This window comes from Seriola aureovittata, chromosome 2 (genome assembly GCF_021018895.1).
Source record: "Seriola aureovittata isolate HTS-2021-v1 ecotype China chromosome 2, ASM2101889v1, whole genome shotgun sequence".
NCBI classification, from domain to species: Eukaryota; Metazoa; Chordata; class Actinopteri; order Carangiformes; family Carangidae; genus Seriola; species Seriola aureovittata.
In genome coordinates, this window is record NC_079365.1 from 9968132 (window position 1) to 9990748 (window position 22617).

The 22617-nt window shown below is 39.6% G+C and overlaps 2 protein-coding genes across 12 annotated transcripts in view; one reads left to right on the plus strand and one right to left on the minus strand.

Moving 5' to 3' along the window:
* Window positions 1-82: 82 nt before the first annotated feature.
* On the plus strand, window positions 83-15541 carry kiaa1328 (KIAA1328 ortholog). Of its 3 annotated transcripts, none has more exons than XM_056393322.1 (12): window positions 83-143; window positions 599-634; window positions 742-1022; window positions 1212-1312; window positions 1497-1612; window positions 6738-6862; window positions 7940-8334; window positions 8478-8696; window positions 8937-9032; window positions 9206-9306; window positions 9564-9672; window positions 13945-15541. In XM_056393322.1, exons 1-12 carry the CDS (start codon window positions 89-91, stop codon window positions 14171-14173), a joined length of 1863 nt encoding a protein of 620 aa, XP_056249297.1. In that variant the 5' UTR covers window positions 83-88; the 3' UTR covers window positions 14174-15541. The 3 variants fall into 3 exon arrangements, with proteins under 3 accessions (XP_056249297.1, XP_056249307.1, XP_056249317.1); XM_056393332.1 differs by having other exon boundaries at window positions 9206-9291; XM_056393342.1 differs by lacking the exon at window positions 8937-9032.
* A 707-nt stretch (window positions 15542-16248) lies between these two features.
* The window catches only part of celf4 (CUGBP, Elav-like family member 4), a 90443-nt gene continuing 84074 nt past the window's right edge, over window positions 16249-22617 (minus strand). For all 9 annotated transcript variants that reach the window (XM_056393425.1, XM_056393417.1, XM_056393373.1 and 6 more), the window contains one exon: window positions 16249-20442. The gene's annotated coding sequence lies outside the window, so the exon portion shown is untranslated. The remainder of the gene's footprint in view (window positions 20443-22617) is intronic.

A 22617-nucleotide genomic window follows, 5' to 3' on the forward strand; every position in this document is an offset into this window, starting at 1 on the left:
ATTGGCTCTTAAGTTGTAACAGAGAGGCGGGACTACGATTCCTTAGCAACGCGCTTGGCTCCCAGGGAGTGGTGGCGGTTGATTCAACATGGCGGCAGGGGCAACTAAAAGTGGAAGTTCGGGGATATTTTGGATGAAAAGTGGTATACTTACTTTTACTGAACTACATTAACATTATTGTCCTGTGTATATTCGTGCTTATCTTATTGGGAGACATGAAACAAACAGAATATCACAATTACTACTTCTGTGTCAATGCTGGGATGTTGTTATTTCTGGGGGAGTGCGAGCTAGTTAGCTGCGTGTGGTGTTAAGGTTAACTTGGCGTTACCTCTTTTAAGTTACTTTAATCTATTTTATGTTGAAACTCGGTGGTAAAAGTATTAATACTTGCTCATTACCAGTCAGCCCTGTGGGGTTTCCGAGTGCTGCTGAGCTCAACATAACGCTAAGGCCATCTACAGTAGAAAGCTATCGCTTTGTTTTCTTGCTACGTAATTTTAATAGGGTGGAATGAAGCACATGCTTTACGAAGTTTCATTGAAGCTGTCTAAACGTTAACTTAAGTGTCTGTCCTCTCCTTGCCTTGTTCACCCAGTGTCAGATGAGGAGCAGCCCTTGGTGTTTGTTCCTGGTGAGTCTCAACGAGATTGTTTGAACAATTTCTGAACACAGCTCTGAAATAATTTTATGTAGGGTTACCACATGGGATCATCTTCTTCTGTCTTCCCACTGTGTCAGGAGTGGATGGAGAGGTGAAAACTCAGACCTCTTTCAGCCTGGGACCAGGCAACACCAGTACATTCAGTAAAAGAGGCACCAAAATGTGGGGAGCAGCCAGGCGTAGATCTGACTGCAAGAATGAAGCTACACTAAAGAAAGGTGGCAAGAAACAGGCTCACTTACAAAATGATCACTCTGAGGCTTATACCAAGGAAAAAGTGTCACTCCCTCACAGTGCGCTTGTGGCAATAGAGCACACACCTTCCCTTGCCTCTGACACGTTTCTCCCTTCATCACAGGTAAACTATTGTTTTGTGTGGGCTGTTTTCTCTGCCCTCCATAGATGTAAGATGAAATGTTTCATTATATGGAAGAAGGCATATTGATAATCTGAACAGAGAGCAAAGAAGGATGTATTGAAACTGGCAGAATTTCATCATTAGTCTCTGTTAATATTGTCTTATATTTGCTAACCATCCTTTGCACAGGTGTTTTCTGAGACCAGTGGAGCCAGGAGCCAGGTCTGTTTGAAGGACCTCTGTCCTGAAGATAAGCGCCGAATTGCAAACCTCATCGAAGAACTAGCCAGGTAGCCAGCAGTACATGAACTCTGAGATAGTGTTACTGTTAGTATGCATGTATAGAACAATTTAAAGTGACATCAGAGTGAGATGTTTTAATTTGTACTCCAGTATGTTTTCATCCTTTTACACTGGCATACATAACGTAGACCACTTATCCTTAAAATCTGTTCTTTATTTCCTGTTCTCCAGAGTGAGCGAGGAGAAAGAAGAGTCAGTGCAGCGTCTGAAAGATGAACAGGAAAATTTTGAACGCAAGATCCATCAGCTGGAGCAGCAGAATGTGATCATAGCACAGGAGAGAGAGAGTATCCTTTCAAAATAACAAAAACACAGCAGTGACTTAGACTGCATTTTTTTGCAGTGATGGGAGGGGTGATTTGTTGTATTTTTCATATTGTCTTTTCATGAAACATTAAATGTGCTATTGCAAATAGTACAGGTTCAAAGTAGAGTGGTGAATGACTGCAGTTCTGTTGAGCCACAGGGGCTGAAAACACTAGTTGTGTTTGAGCAATTTGTTTAATGTTGTAAAATGTGCTTCATGGTGTGTCGATTGCTATTTGGTATCTATACTACTACAGCTAATGCAAAATGGGATGCACTGTTATGGGGAAACCAGAGGTCTCTTGAGAGTTCCAGGGTATGATAGTTTTATCAGTGTGGAAAATGCTACTAAGATGCCTTTATAATGTATGCTTAAATTGTACAATAAGATGCACTTATTTTGAAATTGGAATGATGGTACTACAGTAGAATATGGTTTCTCCAGGCAATGTCGCTGATTACCACAACTTAAACCTAAAAGGACAAATTAGTAAAATAACCCACTATACACTCTGGCTGAAATAACTGTTGCCAACCCTGCATGATAAATGGTTGCCTGTTCTTGTAAGATGTTCTTTAAATTCCACTAATGATTTATTGCTGGCTTTATGGTTCTGGTGCTGTATGTGCTATTCTGTCCAATTGTCTGCAGGGGGCAATGTTGTCTTAGGTAAGGCCATATACTGACTTTGGCTAAGACCCTTCAATCTGATACAAAAGACAGACAAATAGAGTGGATGCATTTAAATTATTTGATGCTGCTGCAGTTGTCTTTTGCAAGTGCTTGTAGCTTATCCGCTGTTGTGTACAGAATCAATTTCATGGTTGGAGACATGGCCCACACCATCTAAATCATCTCATCATCCAAAGATGAATTTTGATATTTATTGAGAAGACTACTGTGTTTGCTTTCATCCTGTGTTTTTGTAACCCTCCTTCAATGCTGACTGTTAACTGTAGGATATTTCTCAGTCCCTCCTTACAAAATTTGATCAGGTTGGTCACCAGCTTCTTCTTGATTGTCTAGCGTGAGGTTAATGCTAGAGTTATAGCGATAGTATGCTGTTTATTGAACCCCACAACCCACCTACTGTCTTCATAACAATTCTGCTCAGGTCAGACCACATCATGGCCAGCAGTCAATTTAGGTTAAAAACACTGCGAAATATGAAGAGTAATTGACCCAGCTGGTAAATTGCACGATTGGCAACGGCGGCGGGGAAAATTAGGAAAGCACAACTCAATTAAAGGCACTTTGGCTCAGAGACTTGGCATTTACACCAAACTTCTAAACTCCATTAAAAAGGTATTTGAGAGGGAAAAGTGTTGGGATCCAAGCACCTCAGGGGGGATAACGCAGTCTTTTAAAGTGCGTGTAAGAGTCATGAAGGCTCTTCTCAGGCAGAAGGTTCCGGCACTTCTCTGAAAGGTTAAGGAGGCACCAAAGGCAAACACACTGAATGAGAGTCTTGTCAAGTCTAATTCCATTACGCCTCAGTTTATCTTATCTAACCAAGATTCAGAGTTGTCAGGTGTATAAAGAATGTAGGGCTATACCTTAGCCCCAAGCCACCAAGGATGAGAGGGAAATGGTACCCTTGATATTTGGGGTGTTCAGCTGACATTTGGAACAGACTGGCACACAGGACTGAATTTGTGTTTCAGAATGGAAGGATGCCTTTTGTACTTCAAAGCATGTTGGCATGGGCAGATGTCAAGGTGGCGTTACTAACGCGGTGCACAGTTCTACTCGCTGTATCCAGAACAAGGCACAGCAGGTGCGACAGCTAATGCCATTTATTGAGTTGAAACAATTGGAGGGAATCCTGAGGCCATAGAGAGAAGGGAATAACAGCCCTGTTAGGATATGTCATTAAATATACTACATGTTGTGATAGAGGATTACCAGAGCTAAATCCATTTTTACCCTCCCAGGTTTTGGATGGATGACATTTACAATGTGGAAATCTGGTTCTATCAAGTGTGCTTTTTGTGATAAGCATAACATCAGAAGATTGCTTCTGGAGAATTCTTAGTTCTTAGTTTTTTGGGAGAATAAGTCCCTAATATTCCTCGATGCCAACTTTCTCGCTGTATCGTACCTCTATTCTAGGAATGAGTGATGTATTTGGAGCCATGTGCAGTGTAAGGTGTGCTCTATTAGTGGTGTTAAAAAAAACAAAGTAAACTCTGCTCTAATCTGTTTCTTCCCATTGAAAGTTTACCTTCTGACCTTCTGCACAGCTAAGACATATGGTAGATGCTGTGGTTTTGACTTGCTGAACTGAGAACTTTTGAGCTGTCCATTCTGCTGAGCTAAATAATAACGAAGTCTTTATCCATGAAGAAGTTTTTCATAGAAACATGCTGAGCTGCTGTCATTTGAAGCTTAAGTTTAGCTTTGCAGATAAAGGTTATTGTTTGAACAGGTGCCTTAGCGTAAAGTTTATATTGTTGATTGAATCAGCTCAACTGCTGAATTGAATAGAAACAAATCAGACTGAACCAAGCGTGGGCTTCATGTGAAATAAATAAATGTATAATGCATTGAATCTTTGCTAAAATAATCAAAATTTAATTGAGTTGTTAGTACACCTTATACTCTGTATTGTGTTGAGGTTTGGCTTTGTGAATTGGGGGGCTTGTCTATATGCGTCATCTCGCAGTTGACATATTCTGTAGACATAATATACTTGTACAAATCCAATGTCTAATGATACAGCAAGACCCAAGTTAGTCTGAGCCCACTTGTATTACTTTTTAGTTGTGATCATAACAGCGAGGATGTCTGAAAACGTTTCTTCTATATGTTTGCTCTACGAATTTTAAAGCCATTTTCAAAATAATTGTTAGCTGGCATGTTGTGTTATTTATTGGTTTGTGTGATTCACACTCATGTCTCTTCTCCAGATTCAGTAGTATTGAAGCAGTTATGTAAACTGTCTTCTTCTATTAATTCCCCGTCATTGCTTCCTTACACACACATTCATACACATCAGTCTCCTCCCCCGTTTCCCTCACATTCCTACTCAGGCTCAATCTGTTTGGCACAGTGTGTTAAAGCGGGCTTTAAAATATTCCCCCCTCTTGTGCAAATTTGTTCCACCTTGAAGTGGATTTCATTATTTCATTTGAGCCTCGGCCTGACAGGGAACTGAATCATTTTGACAGGCCCCGTCTGAAGCCTCTTCAACCCAAGCCCTTGATTCTGAGTATTTTTGGAGCAGGGGGGAGGAGTAAGTCATTGTTGGCACTTTGCAGCGCTGATGTAAACTAGGGGCTTGCCGAGTGCTTGGCCCCTATTGGCTGACATCCAAGGCTGTGGAGGAAGCATGTTTAGTGTAGCGACGGGCAGAGAGGTGGAATCTTATCAGTGTCACTCCACTCGGTTAAGATTACCTAGCGTTTGCTGTCGAGGGACTGCTTCAGCCTGTCAACACATTAACACACATTACCTTCATTTATGGCATTAGGATGCTCTGATGCTGCAGACCTGTTGGTACTATAGCACAGATAGACTTTATTTCGGTTTGTGCGTGGTCCTAACAATACCTGATTTGTATTGGGGCTTTGTATCCAGCATACTGTACTACATAATTGTGTCTAATGGGAAACATTTGTTTCAGGCATGAAAAATCGTGTGTAAATGTTTTTTTTTTTTTTTTTTTTGCAAATCTGGTGAAATATGAGCAGCAGGCATTTTTTGACTCAACACACAACTCTCTATCTTAGATTGAGGTGAGGTGTAGCTGTATAAGCATATTCAGTATCTTTCCTTCAAGACCCTTATTCATGCTGCATAAATAGACCTCCCAGCACTGGTTTACATGATGTGATGTCCTTGTGATGTCCTTAAGTTTTCCATATAGAACTAGCTCCATGGACATTATCAGTGGAGCGGTAGAGGAGCCTTAGTTAGATGGAGGGTTCAATCAAAGTGTTTCCTCACATTTCCCAATGTTTATGGAAGCTGCTGCATTGCATTTGTCTGGTGTCTGGTCCTCAATTCAAAGTCATCTCTGCTCTCTTCTCTTTCCCTCTGTTTCATTTCCGCAGCCTGATTGAAGTCTTCTAACGACCAAAGTGTTTTCTTATGGAGTGTTCCGCCAACTATTCCTTCAATAGGACTCTACTTTGAACTTTGATTTTCTCTTAAAATAGGGGCTTTTTTTCAAAAGGATGCTGAGAAACTCATCAGCTGTGGGAGCAGGGCCACCATCATAAAAAGATATGACCTGGAGGAACACACTTTATGGTCGGCTTTGGTGGAAGTGTGTGCACTACTTACTTTATTGTTGTGTTTGTGTGTGGGCTGTTTTAGAGTGCAGGTGGGGAATTTTTGCTCTCATGTCTTGTTTTGTTTGTGTGCTCTAGAAAGTCAGGGAGTCAGACTGAGGTTGATTATTGAATGTGTGAGTGTGTCTGTGTGTAGTCTCTCCATTCTCATGCTCATTATCTTTGTATGTGCTGGTGTGGAGTGGTGCTGCCACTGTCATTAGTGGGCTCCTGAGGCGCAGCAGTAGTTCCGCTCCAGATTAGTTTTCTTGTGTCTGCCAGCTCTCTGTCTGGCAGATAGCCTGGCACGGCACTGCCCAGCTCAGCTCAACACAGCTTGGCCCGACCCAGATGGCGAACGCTCTGTGCCACAACAACAACTTTGATTTTGCTGGCCTCCTCTCCTTCTGTTTTCAACTTTGCTATTCACCCTACTTTTCTGGTCCAATGTGTAATTGATTGCAGAAACAAGGGTTTAATTCAGATTGTCAATCTAAACCCAGGAATTTTTTTCCCTATAAATGAATAAGAGAAATTTATCCCTTAACAAAGTGGCTATTGCGTACAAAGTTACATTCTCAGTAGAGCCACAGTGGATTCACTTTTGGAAGGCATGTAGTTTGGATAGTTTTAATTTTTACTTTGTAAAGCTATTTCCTTTTATCAAAATATTTAAGCCTGCATCTCTTTCAGCCACACATTTTCACCCACAATGTACTTTTTCTCAGCTGAATCAATGGGCTTTAATGTTATAAGCAAAAGGTTCAGTTCTGTTGTGTTTAGTTTTGTTATTTTATAACTTTGTTAGTTACTTAACCATTGGTCCTCCAGGCATGCAGCAGCAGTACAGAGAGTGCCAGGAGCTGCTTGGGCTCTACCAACAATACCTTTCCCAGCAACAGGCGAAACTCAATGAGTCCATTGCCCAGCTCAGTCAGGCGCCAGCCCACAGCAAGGTACTGTATGGGTAAGACTGGGTGTGTGGTAGGTTGTAGCAGGTGCATATGCACTGGAAGATGTAGAGTAAAAATGATGGTTGTGTGCCAATGGGTCCCACATTCATGGAACCCCCCCCGTTTGCCATCCATCAGTCACTTGGGCGCAAAAACATTCACTGGAAAGACATGCAACAGCACATTGTTCCATGGCCAAGTGCCACAACATTGTATAACACATCACTAAAGAAGTCCACTTCAGTCACTGGTTCTGTATGACTGCAATGTAGTGAAAACTCTCTCAAGGTGACACTTTCAAAGTGAAGACGCCTCTCTGGCTTCAGACTCTGTAAGAATAGATGACTTGGCCAACCTCATTGTCCCGCGGTGGCTCTGAGTAATGTGTGTTTCCCTGCTCTCTGACCCTCAGCAAATTAGTCACAGTCTCTTCCCCAGTCAACTATAAGATGGGCTTTCCTCCCTATGTTTATCTCATAATGTTCCTGACCTTGGCTTACCTGCCAGTTATGCTCAGTTGAAAATTGTCCCCTTAAGCCTGTGGCCAATGTCCAGTTTACAGTTTTAATGGATGATTTGCATTTGTGCTGCTATAAAGCCCAGCCCTAACACCATGTCTATACAAGCTGTGTAGTGAAAGCATCACATTAGCAGAGCAGCAGCAGTTTGAGTCCTGCGTCAGTGTCTACACAGGATGAGTTCTGCTGCGTACGTCATCTGCATGTTGGCAGCGCTCAGAGCCCAACACGCATCACTGTAGTTACGAGCATAAAATAGAACAAAATAGACTTGAAACCTAAAAAGATGCTTCAAGTCACAGTAACCACATTAAGGGCAAGTGATAATGTGAGCAGCTCTTGCAGGCACACGGGGGAAAGCTTTTACTGCACATAGCAACATGCGCAAATTAGGTTGATAAGTGAGCAATTCAGTATTGGTAAATTTTGCTGTGTAGCCCAGTGCTACATTAGGGTTTTATGGAGCAGTCTAATGTTTTTGGCTGAAATACTCCCATCAATTTTTCAGAGGCTTCCTAAATTGGCCAAAATGCATTTGTTGTCCTCTTTGTTCTCTGTCCAGGTGCTCAGTAGTGAGGAAGCCCGCAGCAGAACATCTACTAGCAGAGCTAATGGCTCCCTCTATGATGGTTCATACCTCAGCTATGCTGCTACCCAAGCAAATCAACCTCAAGTTCGCAGAAGTGGGGATGGAGGAAGAGGAGCAGTACAAACTTTGGGCAACCCTACTTCTCTTTCCTGTGTTAGTGAGTTCAGTCCATCCGATGGGCCAATCAATGAGCATAGGATTTACAAAAGGGAGTGCAGGGAGCCACACCCAGAGCCCTGCCACAGATATGAGCACTGTCAAGGTAGTGGTCAAGACAGTGGCTATGGAACACAGCAACGGAGAAGGGATAATAGCTCTCATCTAGAGAATGGCCACCATGACACCTTGAACCAACATGAGTGTGAGAGGTACAGTAATACTCTATGCAGTCATGATCATCCCAGATGATTACATTATTTTTCTGTAGTTTTAGTAAAATTGTGAACTTTATCATGACACAAACAAGAAGACTGTTAGGATATTAAACTAAAGAATGTGTAATTACACATAGATTCCAGTGTGGGGCTGCTATGGGCTCGGAGGCCAAGGAAGCCCTGACTAGGCCTCTACTGGGTCATGAGGACTGGGAGGAGAAGAGACATCAGCTGCTGCTGCAGAAGATGCAGTTGGAGATGGAGAGAGAGAGGCTGCAGGCACGGCTTGATGAGCAGGAGGAGAGGCTCAACAGACAGAAACAACAGCTCTGTCAGTCGCGTCTTGATCACAGCAGGTAAAATACAGAAGCCAAAGATATTAACCGTATGTGGTAACACTACTAACTAACATTCGGGGGAATAAGTTGATAGTAAGTTCAAGTAGTTAGTTGTTAGAGAGGATAGTTAGGGCTTGGACAGAAATAACTACCTATCAATGTTCAGTCCCTTTTTTCTTTTTCCTCGAACTTCCTCAGTGTCATTACAGACTTGTGGAACCTACAGTTTCTCTTTTTCCTTTCCTATATTCTTGTTAGGTTTCAACAAGCTACTCAGGCTGAGGTCAGCAGCTCAAACATTAGGAAAGGAGATCCACAGCTGGATGGTCCCTCCCACCAAGATTTACCCTCCAGGTAAACCACATAGACCAATAGACAGGAAGACAGACACTCAAACTGCAACTACTCTTGTCAGAATCTCTCTCTCTATCTTTTGCACACACCTTACAAATATACACAATTCACATATGCACATCCTCAAATCACACATGAAAGGCATCTTAATATGTTGTGTCTGTGGTCTGCAGTGTGCGTGGAGATGCAGAGCTGCATCCTACGGAACAGAACTTGCCTGACCAATGCTCACAACCTGTAGCTGCTCCTCTAGATAATGGTATGCAGACACATGGTGAGTTGTACTCTTTGATTTTCAGTTATTCAGAATTATTCGCTTATGGTTTACAGATAGAGGAACATCTCAGCTCAAACCATATCATACTTAAGCCTGTCAAGAGTGAGATTTTCTTCAGTGTTTATTTTAGTACTTCCATATGCATGTAAAACTAAATGTATCATGACGGTAATCATTAAAACTGTCTTGCCTGCAATGCGGTCAGACTTCCTGCTCCCTCTGATATAACACTCCTGTCTTCCAATTCTCAACAGAGGCCTTAGAGCGGTCCAGAAGGGACATGGCCACGTCTCCTGCAAAATCCCCTGTGAGCCTGTGTAAGCCCACCTCAGTATCCCTGATACCTGAGACCCCCGAGGCCAGGTAACACATCTTCACTTAACATCAGTGAACCATTTAATAATTATTTACCATTTATTTCATAGTTTATGGTGCAGTGCTATTTATTATACTGGATCAACAGAAGGAAAATGGCAAACATTAGCTAATCTAGTAATATTAGTTTTCATGGACTCCTAAATGCAATTGATGTCTTTCCTCTAGTTCTCAAAAGAATATTAACAATATTGCAGCACATAAATATAATAAAAAGTTTAAGTTTGAATTGTGAAGCTTTCCCTTGGCTTACAGTTGCTCCAGTGTTAGAGGCTAAATGATGACTTTCCTTAGACTGGCTAACTTTTCGAGCTGTGAGAAGCTAAATGAAGCTTTTTACTGGGCTAGCTAGCGCTGTGGCCAGCCTGTCAGGAGACATGCTGCGTTCCATTAGTCGGCCTAGCAGGGACCCTGCAGCAGGTGTAATTGAACAGACTTCTGGATGCACACACTGCCCTCCCCTCTCTCTCTGCCACAGTAAAGAGACAGAAAAAGCAAGAGTGAGGGAGAGATGTTAAAAGTGTGTATGAGGTTGAGTGAGGTGTGAGTGCATTGGATAAAGTGAGAAATAGGAAGCGAGGAAAGTTAGAGCAGGTTGAGATGGATAGAAATGGAAATGGTGAGAAAGACGTAAGAGGGGAGAGGGGTTTTGGGGACAGGGATGAATCACTGATTGTAAGCATCAGACTTTCCTAAAAGGGAAAGGACATTCATTACCTTTTTTCTTACACCCTTTACACAGACTGGTAATTAAAGTGACTGTGTGTCGTCTTACCGTGTGTGTGCGTGTGCATTTGCCTGCCTCTGCTGGAGCACTTCTAAATTGCTGTGGAATTGTAAATGCACAAAAATATCTGATGCTGAGCAGCAATTTTTAACGGTGTTGCTACAAACCTTTAATTTTCAAAATCATTATTCCTAAAGTGGCTCCAAATTTTTCTTGTGTAATGTCAGATTTCCTTTTGTGAAAGTGGTGGTTGATGGGAGATACAGTAAGACACCGCCCACCCTCCTTGTTCTAAAGGATACTTCTTCAAAACAGCTCAAAGTTTACAACTTCTGATGAGTAACTCTTAAACAAAGCAGCACGTGGTCCAAGTTGAACTGTGAGCTCCGGCAGATGCCCATAAATTCCAGCAGGGGACCTTGGGTATCAGATCTTATTACCATCCATTTACACCTCCAAAGCCTATTAAAATTGTTGGACTCTTAGCTACACACAGTGTTATTTTTTACTGCCAGTAATGAGGAAGTCTGCCTCTCAGATGCCCTTTGTAATTTTTTTTTTTTTGCAACATGTTTTTAATGTGCATCTCCTCAGCTAGCTGTAATCCTTTGGTAATCCACTGATTTGGATTAGACATATGTCTTTTTGTAGTTGCTGTCCAAAAATCAGTGAATAAAAATAGATAGAAAAGATAAATAAATGAGATGATAATAAATGAGATAAATACAATACTGTATTTTGAGATTCTTAGCAAATTTTTAGTCCGTAGAGTAACAAAGACCTTGTCAATTACCTACTTGTTATTTTGATTTTTTTGCTTTCAATCTCATCAGCAGTCCAAGCTATTTCCAAATATAATGAACAATGTAGAAACAATAATCTGGTAAACGAGATTAAATAAAGCAGCTTCCTTTAGTCAAGAAAAGTCTATTTTAGTGTAAGATTTGGCATGTTACACAAACCCTTTTCTCTCACTTGGCAACAACATGCACATGCACCTCGTGACCATCTAATCTTAACCAATTCAATCTTGATGTGGAAATTGCAAAACGAAGCTGGGGTTAACATTAAGTGACCTTCTTAATCCTTTCATGAATCCTGTGCTAGTTAGTAATGAGACAGTTCCAGTGCACCCCGCCCATCTCATCTCCATCCTTCCTGCCATTGCCCGCCTGCTATTGATTGGTTGGGAAATTGACATGCGGGATATATGCAGTGGCCATTATAGGTTTTTTATCTTACTGTTTGGACTGCAAATGAAAAGGGGCGCCGAGGCGAGACGGCTATCTTTAATGAAAGAGAGGAGCCAAATAAGCAGTGAAAGTTACGAGTGGGAAGAAGGTGGTGGTTTATCTGGCCTGGCAGAGCTAGAAAAAGAGACACATCATAATGGTGCATTGGGAGGAAGAAGCCCAAAGGTTTTATTTAAAGCACTTAAAAGTATTTGAAGGTAGAATTATTTGTTTTAGAGTAGTTGTGATGAGACTTTATATGATTTTTTTTATTTTTTTATTTTTTTAGACATAAACGTTCATAGATACAAAGAGTTCAGTTTGTGATTGAGGATTCTTAAATACTGTCAGAATCAACTTTCTGTAGTTATGTCATTCTCCATAAGGCTTCTTACTGGTCTAGTGTTGAGCACAGACAAAGTTAACACTTTATGTACTTAAATGTTGGCAACACAGTCTTTTTTTTTTTTTTTTTTTTTTTTTTTTTACAGTGACAGAAACTTGCGTTCCTGTTGTTCATGCACTTTCTCTGTATACATGTAGCAGTAAAAGAGATTTTCCAGGACTCTCTTGAGGGATATTAATATTGAGCAGCAGTTCACAACTTTACCTTACACAAACTGGAGCCAAGAAATTAAGTTCTTTGTTGCAATGTATACCCCTCTGAAAATCTATTGGCATTCTCTCTAGCCCTTGTGCAGTCTCTGTGCCATGCCACCCCCCACCCCACCCGCCACCATTCCCCCTATTCCTGCCCAAACTGTACCCCTACCCCCCGCACTCCCCCTTGTTATAGATTGTGACCGCCGGTAAGTGATGCATTATTCATTACCAACATGTCGTTTGTTGATGGATGGCTGTTTGAGAGCCCTGTCCGTTAAATAAATCAACAAATAAAAATGCAAATTCTCACATTTCGAGAGAAGGAACCCAGCCAAAGTCCCTCCCCCACATTCCCTCTCTGCCTTCCTCTCTATCCACAAAGCTGTACTCGCTTCCAGTCTCTGTCTTACAAGCAGACACATACAATATCTCGCTCGTGGGCTCTCTCTCTCTCTCTCTCTCTCTTTCTTTCTCTGTCTCTCTCTTTATCTTTCTCTGTCTCTCTGTCTGTCTCTCTGTCTCTCTCTTTCTCTCTGTCTCTCTCTCTCTCTCTCCTTTGCTGCTTCTGACAGACAGGAGACCAAATGAGGAAGACAGATTTACTTACTTGAGCTTCAGTCTCTTTTTGTCATCAATTATCATCCCTCGGCTAACTTCACGCTCATTCACTTTCTCTTCCTCACGCTCAAACATGTGAATACATTGGTTCATGTTGCTTAAGCAAAACATAGCCTTTTAAAGCTTTTCAGCTGCTGATATATGCTGCCTGCCTCAAGTCAGTGTGAAAACCTGACATATCAAGGTCTATAGTTACGTGTGGAGGAACACAAATGCACTCGATTGGAAGTTGCACCAGTGTGTCTGCTTGCTGACCACCCACATGCATATCAACAAGTACACGCCAAAGATTGCCCTTACCTGGGAGAGCTGTGTTCGGAGCTGCACGATGCAAATCGATGCAGCTTTAAACGAGCAGAGAATTATGTTAGCAACATCAGTGGAGCGTGCTTTAAAGAATTCATGTTTTGTATCTGGAATGGCCGTTGTCGACTGTGTATACACTGAATAATTTATCAAGCCAGCCAGACTGAGGGATTGAATCTCTATTAGCTTAATCTCCCCCGTTTTGGTTTATTTATTTCACTGCACATTCCCTCATTTCTATTCCAGGGGAGAAAGCACCGGGTTCTCCTCCTCTTTTTCTCTCAGCCCTGCAAGAAACTGTTTTTCTGCCGGGACGCCCCAGTGGTTCTGACTTTTTAAGGCTGCTTGTTAGGGTTTAGTTGTTACTTTGGCAAGGAAGATTTTGTTAATATTTCGAAGAGAGATTTGCTTTCATATTGTCTGGGTTAACAAGTAAGAAATGTGAATGACAAATATTTGAGAACAAACGTTTAAACTCCAAGTAGACTTTAGCCTTGTGCACGTCTGTTGTTGTCCCCTTGACTTTGCACCTTTTCTGCTTCACTTTGAGGGTAAATAGTGTAGCTGGTGGTCTTTTTGTGCATTTCTCTGTTAAAATGAAACAGTGCGAGGATGCTCATTTACAACATTGCCTGTCTACAGGGCTCCACTGGGTTCTGTATTATAAATATACCCTGTACCAATTCAACTTTGGAAACAAGCTGAGGTCACATGTGGAAAAAAGAAACTGAATCAAGCAACAAAAACCTTGCAAAGTTTTCCTTATTTTTTCAGGTTGGACTTTTCTGTGGTTGAGTTATTGGATGTCTTTAGTCCTGTCTCTGCTCCTGAGCAAAGCAAGCTGTCCACTCGAAGGACCAAAATGACACAACGTAGGCCGGCCCTTGCTACCCCCAAACCAGTGGGCAGAACCCTGCTTGCCCCTTCAAGGCCTCATCTCCAAAGTACCCAGCAAGATCTGGAGGAAAGCCAAATACTGGAGGATATTTTCTTCATTTGCTGACGAGGAAGAAAATGAGGAGCAGGAACAAAAAACAATCCAGTCACTTGATATTTTCCTGTTTGGACTCAACCTTTAAAATTTAAATTTTCTATTGACATTCTAAATCAGAATGATCATGATGTTGTAGAACGAGATCTTGTTATTCTGTAATTTTTAATACAAATAAACAATTATTTATTCAGAATTGGTTATGACTCTAGTTTTTAATTGAGATCTTCTGTTGGCACTGGAAGAAAACTTTACCACTGAGCTACGTTGATTGTCTCTGAAGACCTTGATGGTACAAATGCTAAATGAACCTTATGACACACAATTGGACATTGTGAATCCAACTAAAATGTATTATCCATAAATTATGTAACCTCAGTGATTCACCACAAGCATACAGTCAGTTGTTTCATGGCCTATCCTGTGACTGCATTTCAAGGAAATCCGTTTATATCCATTATCTGTTTATGAGATAAACTGTTGATGACATATCACCTTCAAATTGGGGATAATTTTGGTAGTCTCAGAATAAAATACAATAAAATGTGAGTGATCTTGTATTGATAAGTTACTACCAGTAATTATGACACGACACAAGGCACTTTATTCTAGACTGTGCTTTATTATTGGGCTAAGCTGAGACGCATCATTCATTTAAAATTACAAAAAAAGACTCCAGGGGACCAGAGACTGGTGCAGTCTGGAGAGACGGGGGCGGGAGCCTAAAGCGCACTGCCCAATCAGAAGCTTAGCTCATCAGGAACCTGGCAAAGCTTAATAAGCAACATTCATTTCCCCACCCTCCATATGTGCTGAAATTGGGAAACAGATTTCCAGAATACTTTGAAAACCATATGAAGTAAAATGTGATTCTAGCAACTCTACTGAGCTTGAGAAATAAAACCATTGACAACAGCGCTGAAGAAATGATAGTAACTCAATATTTTCTTTGATGAGATAGTGCAGTTTTCATTGAATTTTGCTCTTGGTAGAACACATCAGTTGAACAAGATCAGAGCTCTGTCAAACAATACAAAGCAGGATGGGAAAATAGAAGGAGAGCTATAAAGTTTTTGAAATCAGGCCTCGTAATCAAGCAGTTAATCAGGGATCAACAATAAATCAGACATTAGCTCATTACAAATTAGCAGCAACTTATAGTGACCTCAAGGCATATGTTTTGTTGAATACATATCTGATTGAGCAGTTGGTTTAAGAGGGAGTGTTTAACTAGGAATCATTTCAACTTTGTTAAGTACTTACAATATGGAGGCAAATGGAACTGAAAATCAAAAGGGGAAACTTCCAATCAGCATCTTTTTAACAATCTTTTAACAAAGCTAACTTTTTTCTTCTTTTTTTTTTTTTTTTTTTTTTTTTTAGAACAGAACATATGAATTAATAATTACAAATATACATAAGGCTTTAGTATTGTACTGCATTGTTTTGAATAGTTATCAGCAACAGAAAAATGTAAAATCAGTCTTTAAAGTTGTTGAAATCAGAATTTTGCCAAATACTTAAAGTGGTAATATGTGGTGTAGTGATACCAAGTAACACTTAGAAGCAACAGATGAAATAATAGAGCTCAGATCTTGAGTCAAACAGCACAAAGAAATAAATACATAAACACAAATAAATAAATAAATAAATAAATAAATAAACATAAATAAATGATTAAAATCTGTCTTTGACATCACTTGGTCAATAGGAGCATTTTTCTCCGTCATCAAAGAAGTGCTGAAGGCATGGTCCTGCAGACAGGAACAATGATCATCTGTGGACCACAACAGTGGCCCATGCATGTTATATAAAAACTATTTGGTCACGTACCAACTCATAGAAAAATAATGCCATGAAAGCATGCATATCATCTCAGACATGACTTATAAATAAATATCTAAACAAATAGATAAATGAATAGAACCCATCAAAGTATTTTTTTTTTTTATAAAATAGGTCAATGTGTGTCTAAGCTCTAACTGAGGTCAATGCTCTCCCTGACTGTATTCTGGATAAATGCCTTGGTCAGGTCCTACAGTTTGTACCGTATCCTAGCGACTATTTTTTTTTTTTTTTTGTTTTTTTTAGAACAGAACATATGAATTAATAATTACAAATATACATAAGGCTTTAGTATTGTACTGCATTGTTTTGAATAGTTATCAGCAACAGAAAAATGTAAAATCAGTCTTTAAAGTTGTTGAAATCAGAATTTTGCCAAATACTTAAAGTGGTAATATGTGGTGTAGTGATACCAAGTAACACTTAGAAGCAACAGATGAAATAATAGAGCTCAGATCTTGAGTCAAACAGCACAAAGAAATAAATACATAAACACAAATAAATAAATAAATAAATAAATAAATAAACATAAATAAATGATTAAAATCTGTCTTTGACATCACTTGGTCAATAGGAGCATTTTTCTCCGTCATCAAAGAAGTGCTGAAGGCATGGTCCTGCAGACAGGAACAATGATCATCTGTGGACCACAACAGTGGCCCATGCATGTTATATAAAAACTATTTGGTCACGTACCAACTCATAGAAAAATAATGCCATGAAAGCATGCATATCATCTCAGACATGACTTATAAATAAATATCTAAACAAATAGATAAATGAATAGAACCCATCAAAGTATTTTTTTTTTTTTATAAAATAGGTCAATGTGTGTCTAAGCTCTAACTGAGGTCAATGCTCTCCCTGACTGTATTCTGGATAAATGCCTTGGTCAGGTCCTACAGTTTGTACCGTATCCTAGCGACTATTTTTTTTTTTTTTTTTGTACCTGGTTTTAATGAGCATTATCATGTTTTCATTCATATATTTTTTTTTTAAGTATTTAAAGTACTTTATCCAGTCCTTGTAGATAGAAGTAAAAGTCCTATAAAATATGCAAACCTATGTACAGAGGAAAACAGAGCAAAAAAAGAAACAATTTACAGTATATTCATCGGTTTATGTATATATTTATATATATATATTTATATTCAAACTTCTGCTCTGTTTCTTGTTGTTTTTGAACCACTATACTTTGTTTTACTTTTCTCATGTAAACTTGCAGCTTAAAGTTGGAGCAAATGAGGATGAGGTGCTTGACATTCTGTTTCCCGTGGTCGTTCTGCTTCCCCTTTCCTATTTCACTGGACATGGAAACATGGGCTCGGTTCGGTGAAAGACATGAGTGATTGCTCAAACAAACCATTAGAAAAGCACAGACCGTGTCGACACCTTTTTCAATTTTCTCAGAGCAGTGGGGGGCAGTCAAAGAGGGCACACAGTGTGGCGATCTGGGATACCAGACATATGACATTTAGCTTCAGTTGTTATTGTTAGCTCAGGTACATGTGCAAGACGTTTTGTACTAACCCACCACGGATACTGTCAGAGCAAAAAAATGATCATGATGGTCATCTGGCTTGCACTATATGCCATGCTCAGGGCACTGTTATGTGGCACACACAAATAGACGCATCCTGGGATGGGATTGTGGCGTCTTTTAGCCTCTCTGGATTTGGTAGGTAAATGTTAAATTATGCAATCTGCTAAAAAGGTTAGACACAGACATTAGGGAAATGGCATAATGAGCAGTTTACAGGAAAACTAGTAACAGCACCCAACAGGAAGCATTGTCTTCCCAAAGTGTCATATAGCCTTATAAATATTCATAAACATAAATATTCATTGACTGATCTGCACCACCTGAATGTGTGTTGAACGCAGGGTCCAATAAATCCAAGTCTGTTGACCTTTTGCAGGTATGTAGTAGGTGTTCATACCATTTTTGTAGACCATTATGAGAAACTGTACGCTAAAGCAATATGAAACCAGCCTCTGTGATACAGCAGTTGTAATGAATAAATGGCTTTTCACACTTATTGCTTCATTTTACAGTTTCATTATGCTTTTATGTTTATATTTAACTGTATCACCACATATAACATAAGGCAATATAACATCTTCTAAAGGATATGCTTCATGTCAAGTATTACCAGCAGAGATCCACACATTAACTGCTGGATGGGAAAGTACATAAAACCTTCTCCCTTATTCTGTTCAGTGGGAAGCCAGCTCTCTAATTATAACATATTCATCAATATTACATCACCTTCATAACCATTAAAACCTAATGTCAGGTTCAGTAATCTCAATCACTTCTCTTATCAAGCCATTTCAGTCGCAATCCTGAACTTTACCCTAGTTTTGACTCCAGCCAGTGGAACGTAGTCTCAGGTGCCCTGCACACAGCTTTGATAGTTAGTACCTGTGCTAACAGGTTACCTAATGCCCGCTTTTATCTGACGTGTAATTGCATGAGTCTACATTAGTTCTAAATGCATTTTTTTGTTCTCCAAAGACAATGAAGGACCAACAGTGGTTGTACTGTTTGTTATATTGGACATGCACTGAAGCTCTCTACACGGCTGAAAAATGATATGGATCTGGCTGTAGTTTTGACATCATAATAGCGCATTGGCTGCTTGCAGTAGAGTGTGTTAAGTTTTTTTTTTTTTTTTCTTTGTTTTCTGAGAGCACAGTGCTTGATGGCAGATTCTGCAGGTGACAAGGCACACCTTGACATGGTGACAGCCCATACGCTACATGCACTTTACTGAATGCAAAAGAGAGCAAGGGTTGTGAGACGTAATCATTTTGGTTCAAGTTTCAAAGAGAAGTTTGTGTGTGTCAGCATGTTTGTGTTGTGTTTGTGTGTTTGTGTCTGTGTAAGCTCAAAAGATATGTTTGGAATAGAGTCGAAGATAATTGTCCTTTTCCTCTAAAATCATTTAGCCTGATTCTCTTAAAGCCTGCTACTTAGATGTGGCTTTTTGCATTTTCAGATAATATTTACACCATATGTGTACTCTCACACATGTATCTTTTAGCAATATATTGTGTGTCAGCATATAGGTAATCAGAGATAGGAATGCCTGCAGTTTTGGGAGCTGCCAGATTTGCGATTCTTCCCAAGCAGAGCAATGTTTCAAACTCCAGCTAAAATCTACAAAAAATTACAGCTCAACATAGTCAGTAGCCGTTCTATATACATACACACATATATAAAATATGTGCATATAAATACATATATTTGTTTGTGATTAATATCTATTTATCCATATATACTGTATATATGAATACATTTGCTTGAATGCTTGTTATACATATATATGTACTGCAAATATAAACAAGTTCATATATTTCAAACGTTTCTGATGTTATTCTATCTATGAGGTTAGGATGTCAAGTTAAAAAAGATAAGGCTGTGATACGGAGCAGCCCCTCCCATGCACTCGCCATCCCTCCCAAGACAAAATGAGAAGAGAAAAAAATAAACATTTTGAGTAATTGTAAACTAGCGAAGTGAGAGACCCCATTTGGTCATCTGAAATAGTTTTGCCTGTATTCAAAAAGCATATCAGCAATATATATGTATATATACATGTGTTGTATATATTCGAAATGTACACTTCTTTTAAGTGCAACTCCTCAACCAGTTAACACTGACTGAAAGAGATGCAGTGGTCCGAGTATGTTAGAGCTACAAGTCCTCAGCAATAAAAATGTTTGGTCTTTTGGTCCCTAAAACAACTAAGGAATGACAGGTAAGACTCCCTGGAGACCGTTGCTATGGCTCTCCTTGGCAACGGTATCCCCTGGAAACGGACAGGCACTCCGAGCTAAAGATGGCCATCCCAAATCGAAGCCAATTTGTGTCCTGAAAATATCACATTCCCTACATAAGTTCTGTCTCTGGGAATTTGTCCCTTCTTGTTTCAAGCCTTATAAATTGGTCTTCAAAAGTCAATTGCCCCAAACTCAAACCATCTTACAGAAAGATCTCCTACGGCAATCCTCTATTCAGTTTTTAAAAAGTTTGTTTTGTTCTTGTTGGACTTTTGACATCCATATTCCCTTTAAAAGTTCAGTGGGGTTGGTCATTGTAAGTAGATTTGATACAGTTTCTTTTACTTTTTTTCCCTTTGTTCAAGTAAAAGTTTTTGTGGTCCAGAAAAGTTAGCTGTCATTCAAGCAGGGTTTTGTGGGGAAAGAGGTGTGTATATGTGTGCAGAAGAAAAAGGTCCTGGGGCTAACCAGGCTGGTACAAATTCTCTCTGAGTTCCAAAGTTTTAGTACATCCAAAAGGAGGTGTCCTTGACTTGGTCATCGCTCTCTCTCTCTCCTCTGTTTCTGAAGCAGCCTCAGTGGTCCAGATGTTGAGTGTGCACTCAGTGGCGCGTAGCAAGTAGTCAACATATGATTCAGCTCAAGAAAACCTGGAAAGCACAGAAGAATTAGGAATCATTTTAGTCAAATAATCAAGTAAAATGTGTTTTATGCTCATTAAAGTATTGTAAAGCGTACAACTTTAGGGGGCTAAACACTTTTAGCCATGTTAGTGACATGGCTCCAGAGATGGCTATATCGATCTGTCAGTCAGTTTGACAGAAATATCTCAACAACTATTGAATGGATTGCCATCAGATTTTGTACAAACATTCATGGTCACCAGAGCATGAATCCTACTGACTTCTGTGTCCGCACAACTTTTCCTTTGGCACCATCATCAGATTTACATTTTTAGTTTTTAATCAAATATCTCAACAACTCTGAGATGAATGTGCATGAAATTTGATAGACAGATATTCACAGTGCCCAGAAGATGAATCCCAATGACTAATGCTAATTCCCGGATTCCATTCATCCACCCCACATTTGGGGTTCCCAGAGGATGACTCCTATTGACAGTGATTGATTGGCTTTTCCTTTAGTGTCACTAAAAATATTTAAGTGAGATGTTGCAAAAGCTATTGGGTGAATTATTTGGTACTAACATTCATGTCCCTCTCGGATGAATTGTAATCACTATACTTTTAATCTAGCCCCATCATCTGTCCAATTCTTTGGCCAAAAAAAAAATCACTTTGATATTGGTAGTTATGTGTTTAAAGGACCTGTAATTATCCAACAATTATTTTTGGATAGGGTTTTTTTAATTAATTTTTTTAACTCAACTCTTTTAACTCAATTCAAAGAGACAGCTGGTCTTCCTGGGCTTAAACAAACATTTATTACAGGAGAGACTGAATTTCTACATTACATTTGAAAACTCAAGATAAGTTAATGGGGGAAATTCTTGATTTTAATGCAGATGTTTTTTGCATTTACTCGGTTAAAAGTTGCCAAAATATCATTCCTTATGTGTCCTTCTTTACGCTTGATACCTGCAGATGGACGGTGCGGCATACTTACAGGACACCTGGCTCTCTAAATTATCTTAGATAAACAAAGATCATTTTACTGAAGCAGTTTTGAAAACAGAAACAGTGTCATCCTGTGGTGGATTAATGTAGCTCCATGGCTTATGATGAAACAATTAAGTTTTCTTTTTTATATAAATCTAATTTAATCCTGTTTTTGAAATGATGAAGGGATTTTAACCGAGATACAACTCAACCCTCTTGTGTCAATAGAAGTTAAGCAGCACATAAACCTGCAGTCTAAATATGGACCCATCAGTCTGATAACACTGTACGTTAATAGTGCATTATTATTATATTTGGATAAAATAACAGTAAAAGTGTTATTGGCAGATTCAATCTCTGGCAAGAAGAGGAGAAAATCTAAAATGTTTTCTCTGACATTGTGTTGAAAATGTTTTGATATATCAAAAGCAATGGAGCCACATATTTTTAACACATTCATAGGAGATTGCACTATTCTTCCTGCAGTGATTTGCCTCAGGACAGTGCCTGGTATGGTTCAGTTAGTTTGTGTGTGGGTGATAAGTTGCCCTTGAATGAAGTCATCAGTGGTGAATGAATGACACTGCCTAAACTCTCCATCACACAGATGAAGGGAGGAGACAAAGAGGAACGGCACAATTACCCGCCTGAGGGGTAATAAATGCCTCTCCCTTGGAAGCAATTCCTTCCCTGTGCAACACACTGAACCACTTACCAATTATCTTTTACCTACAGGGTAACATACAGGGTCACTTACTGTAAAGCTGTTCTACAAATAGAGGAGGCTACATGTAAGTAAATGCTGAACAGTTTTGTTAGGTTGAACTAGCCATTAAAACTGACAATAAAGCAAAGACATCTGTCCAATTTTGGTATCAGATAAACATTAGGGGGCGTAAATTTTCATAACACACATAATATTTCCTGTACATAATAAACTGTAAATTATCAAACTCTAGAGATTACTGAAAGGCATTTTGTTTTTATGTCATTTGGCTCCTTGGTCCTAGTATTTGTGGGGTTCCTCATTTACGTATGTGTTGCTTCCATTGAAATAACTGGGACCAGTCAGCAGGACACTACAGTAAATCTTATACAAAAATGACCTATAGTGACATGGGTGGAATTAACATTTACAAATGTGTGCTTGAGCTACTGTCGCAGGGGTAAAACTTCATCACTATTGCAGATGATCAGCTAGTTACT

What these genes read in the sequence shown, in the direction of transcription:
- kiaa1328 (XM_056393322.1), top strand. Translation starts at nt 89, where the DNA reads ATGGCGGCAGGGGCAACTAAAAGTGGAAGTTCGGGGATATTTTGGATG. An exon ending in CTCATCGAAGAACTAGCCAG is followed by an intron (nt 1,313 to 1,496) that starts GTAGCCAGCAGT and finishes CCTGTTCTCCAG; the next exon opens with AGTGAGCGAGGAGAAAGAAG. An exon ending in CCTGAGACCCCCGAGGCCAG is followed by an intron (nt 9,673 to 13,944) that starts GTAACACATCTT and finishes TTATTTTTTCAG; the next exon opens with GTTGGACTTTTCTGTGGTTG.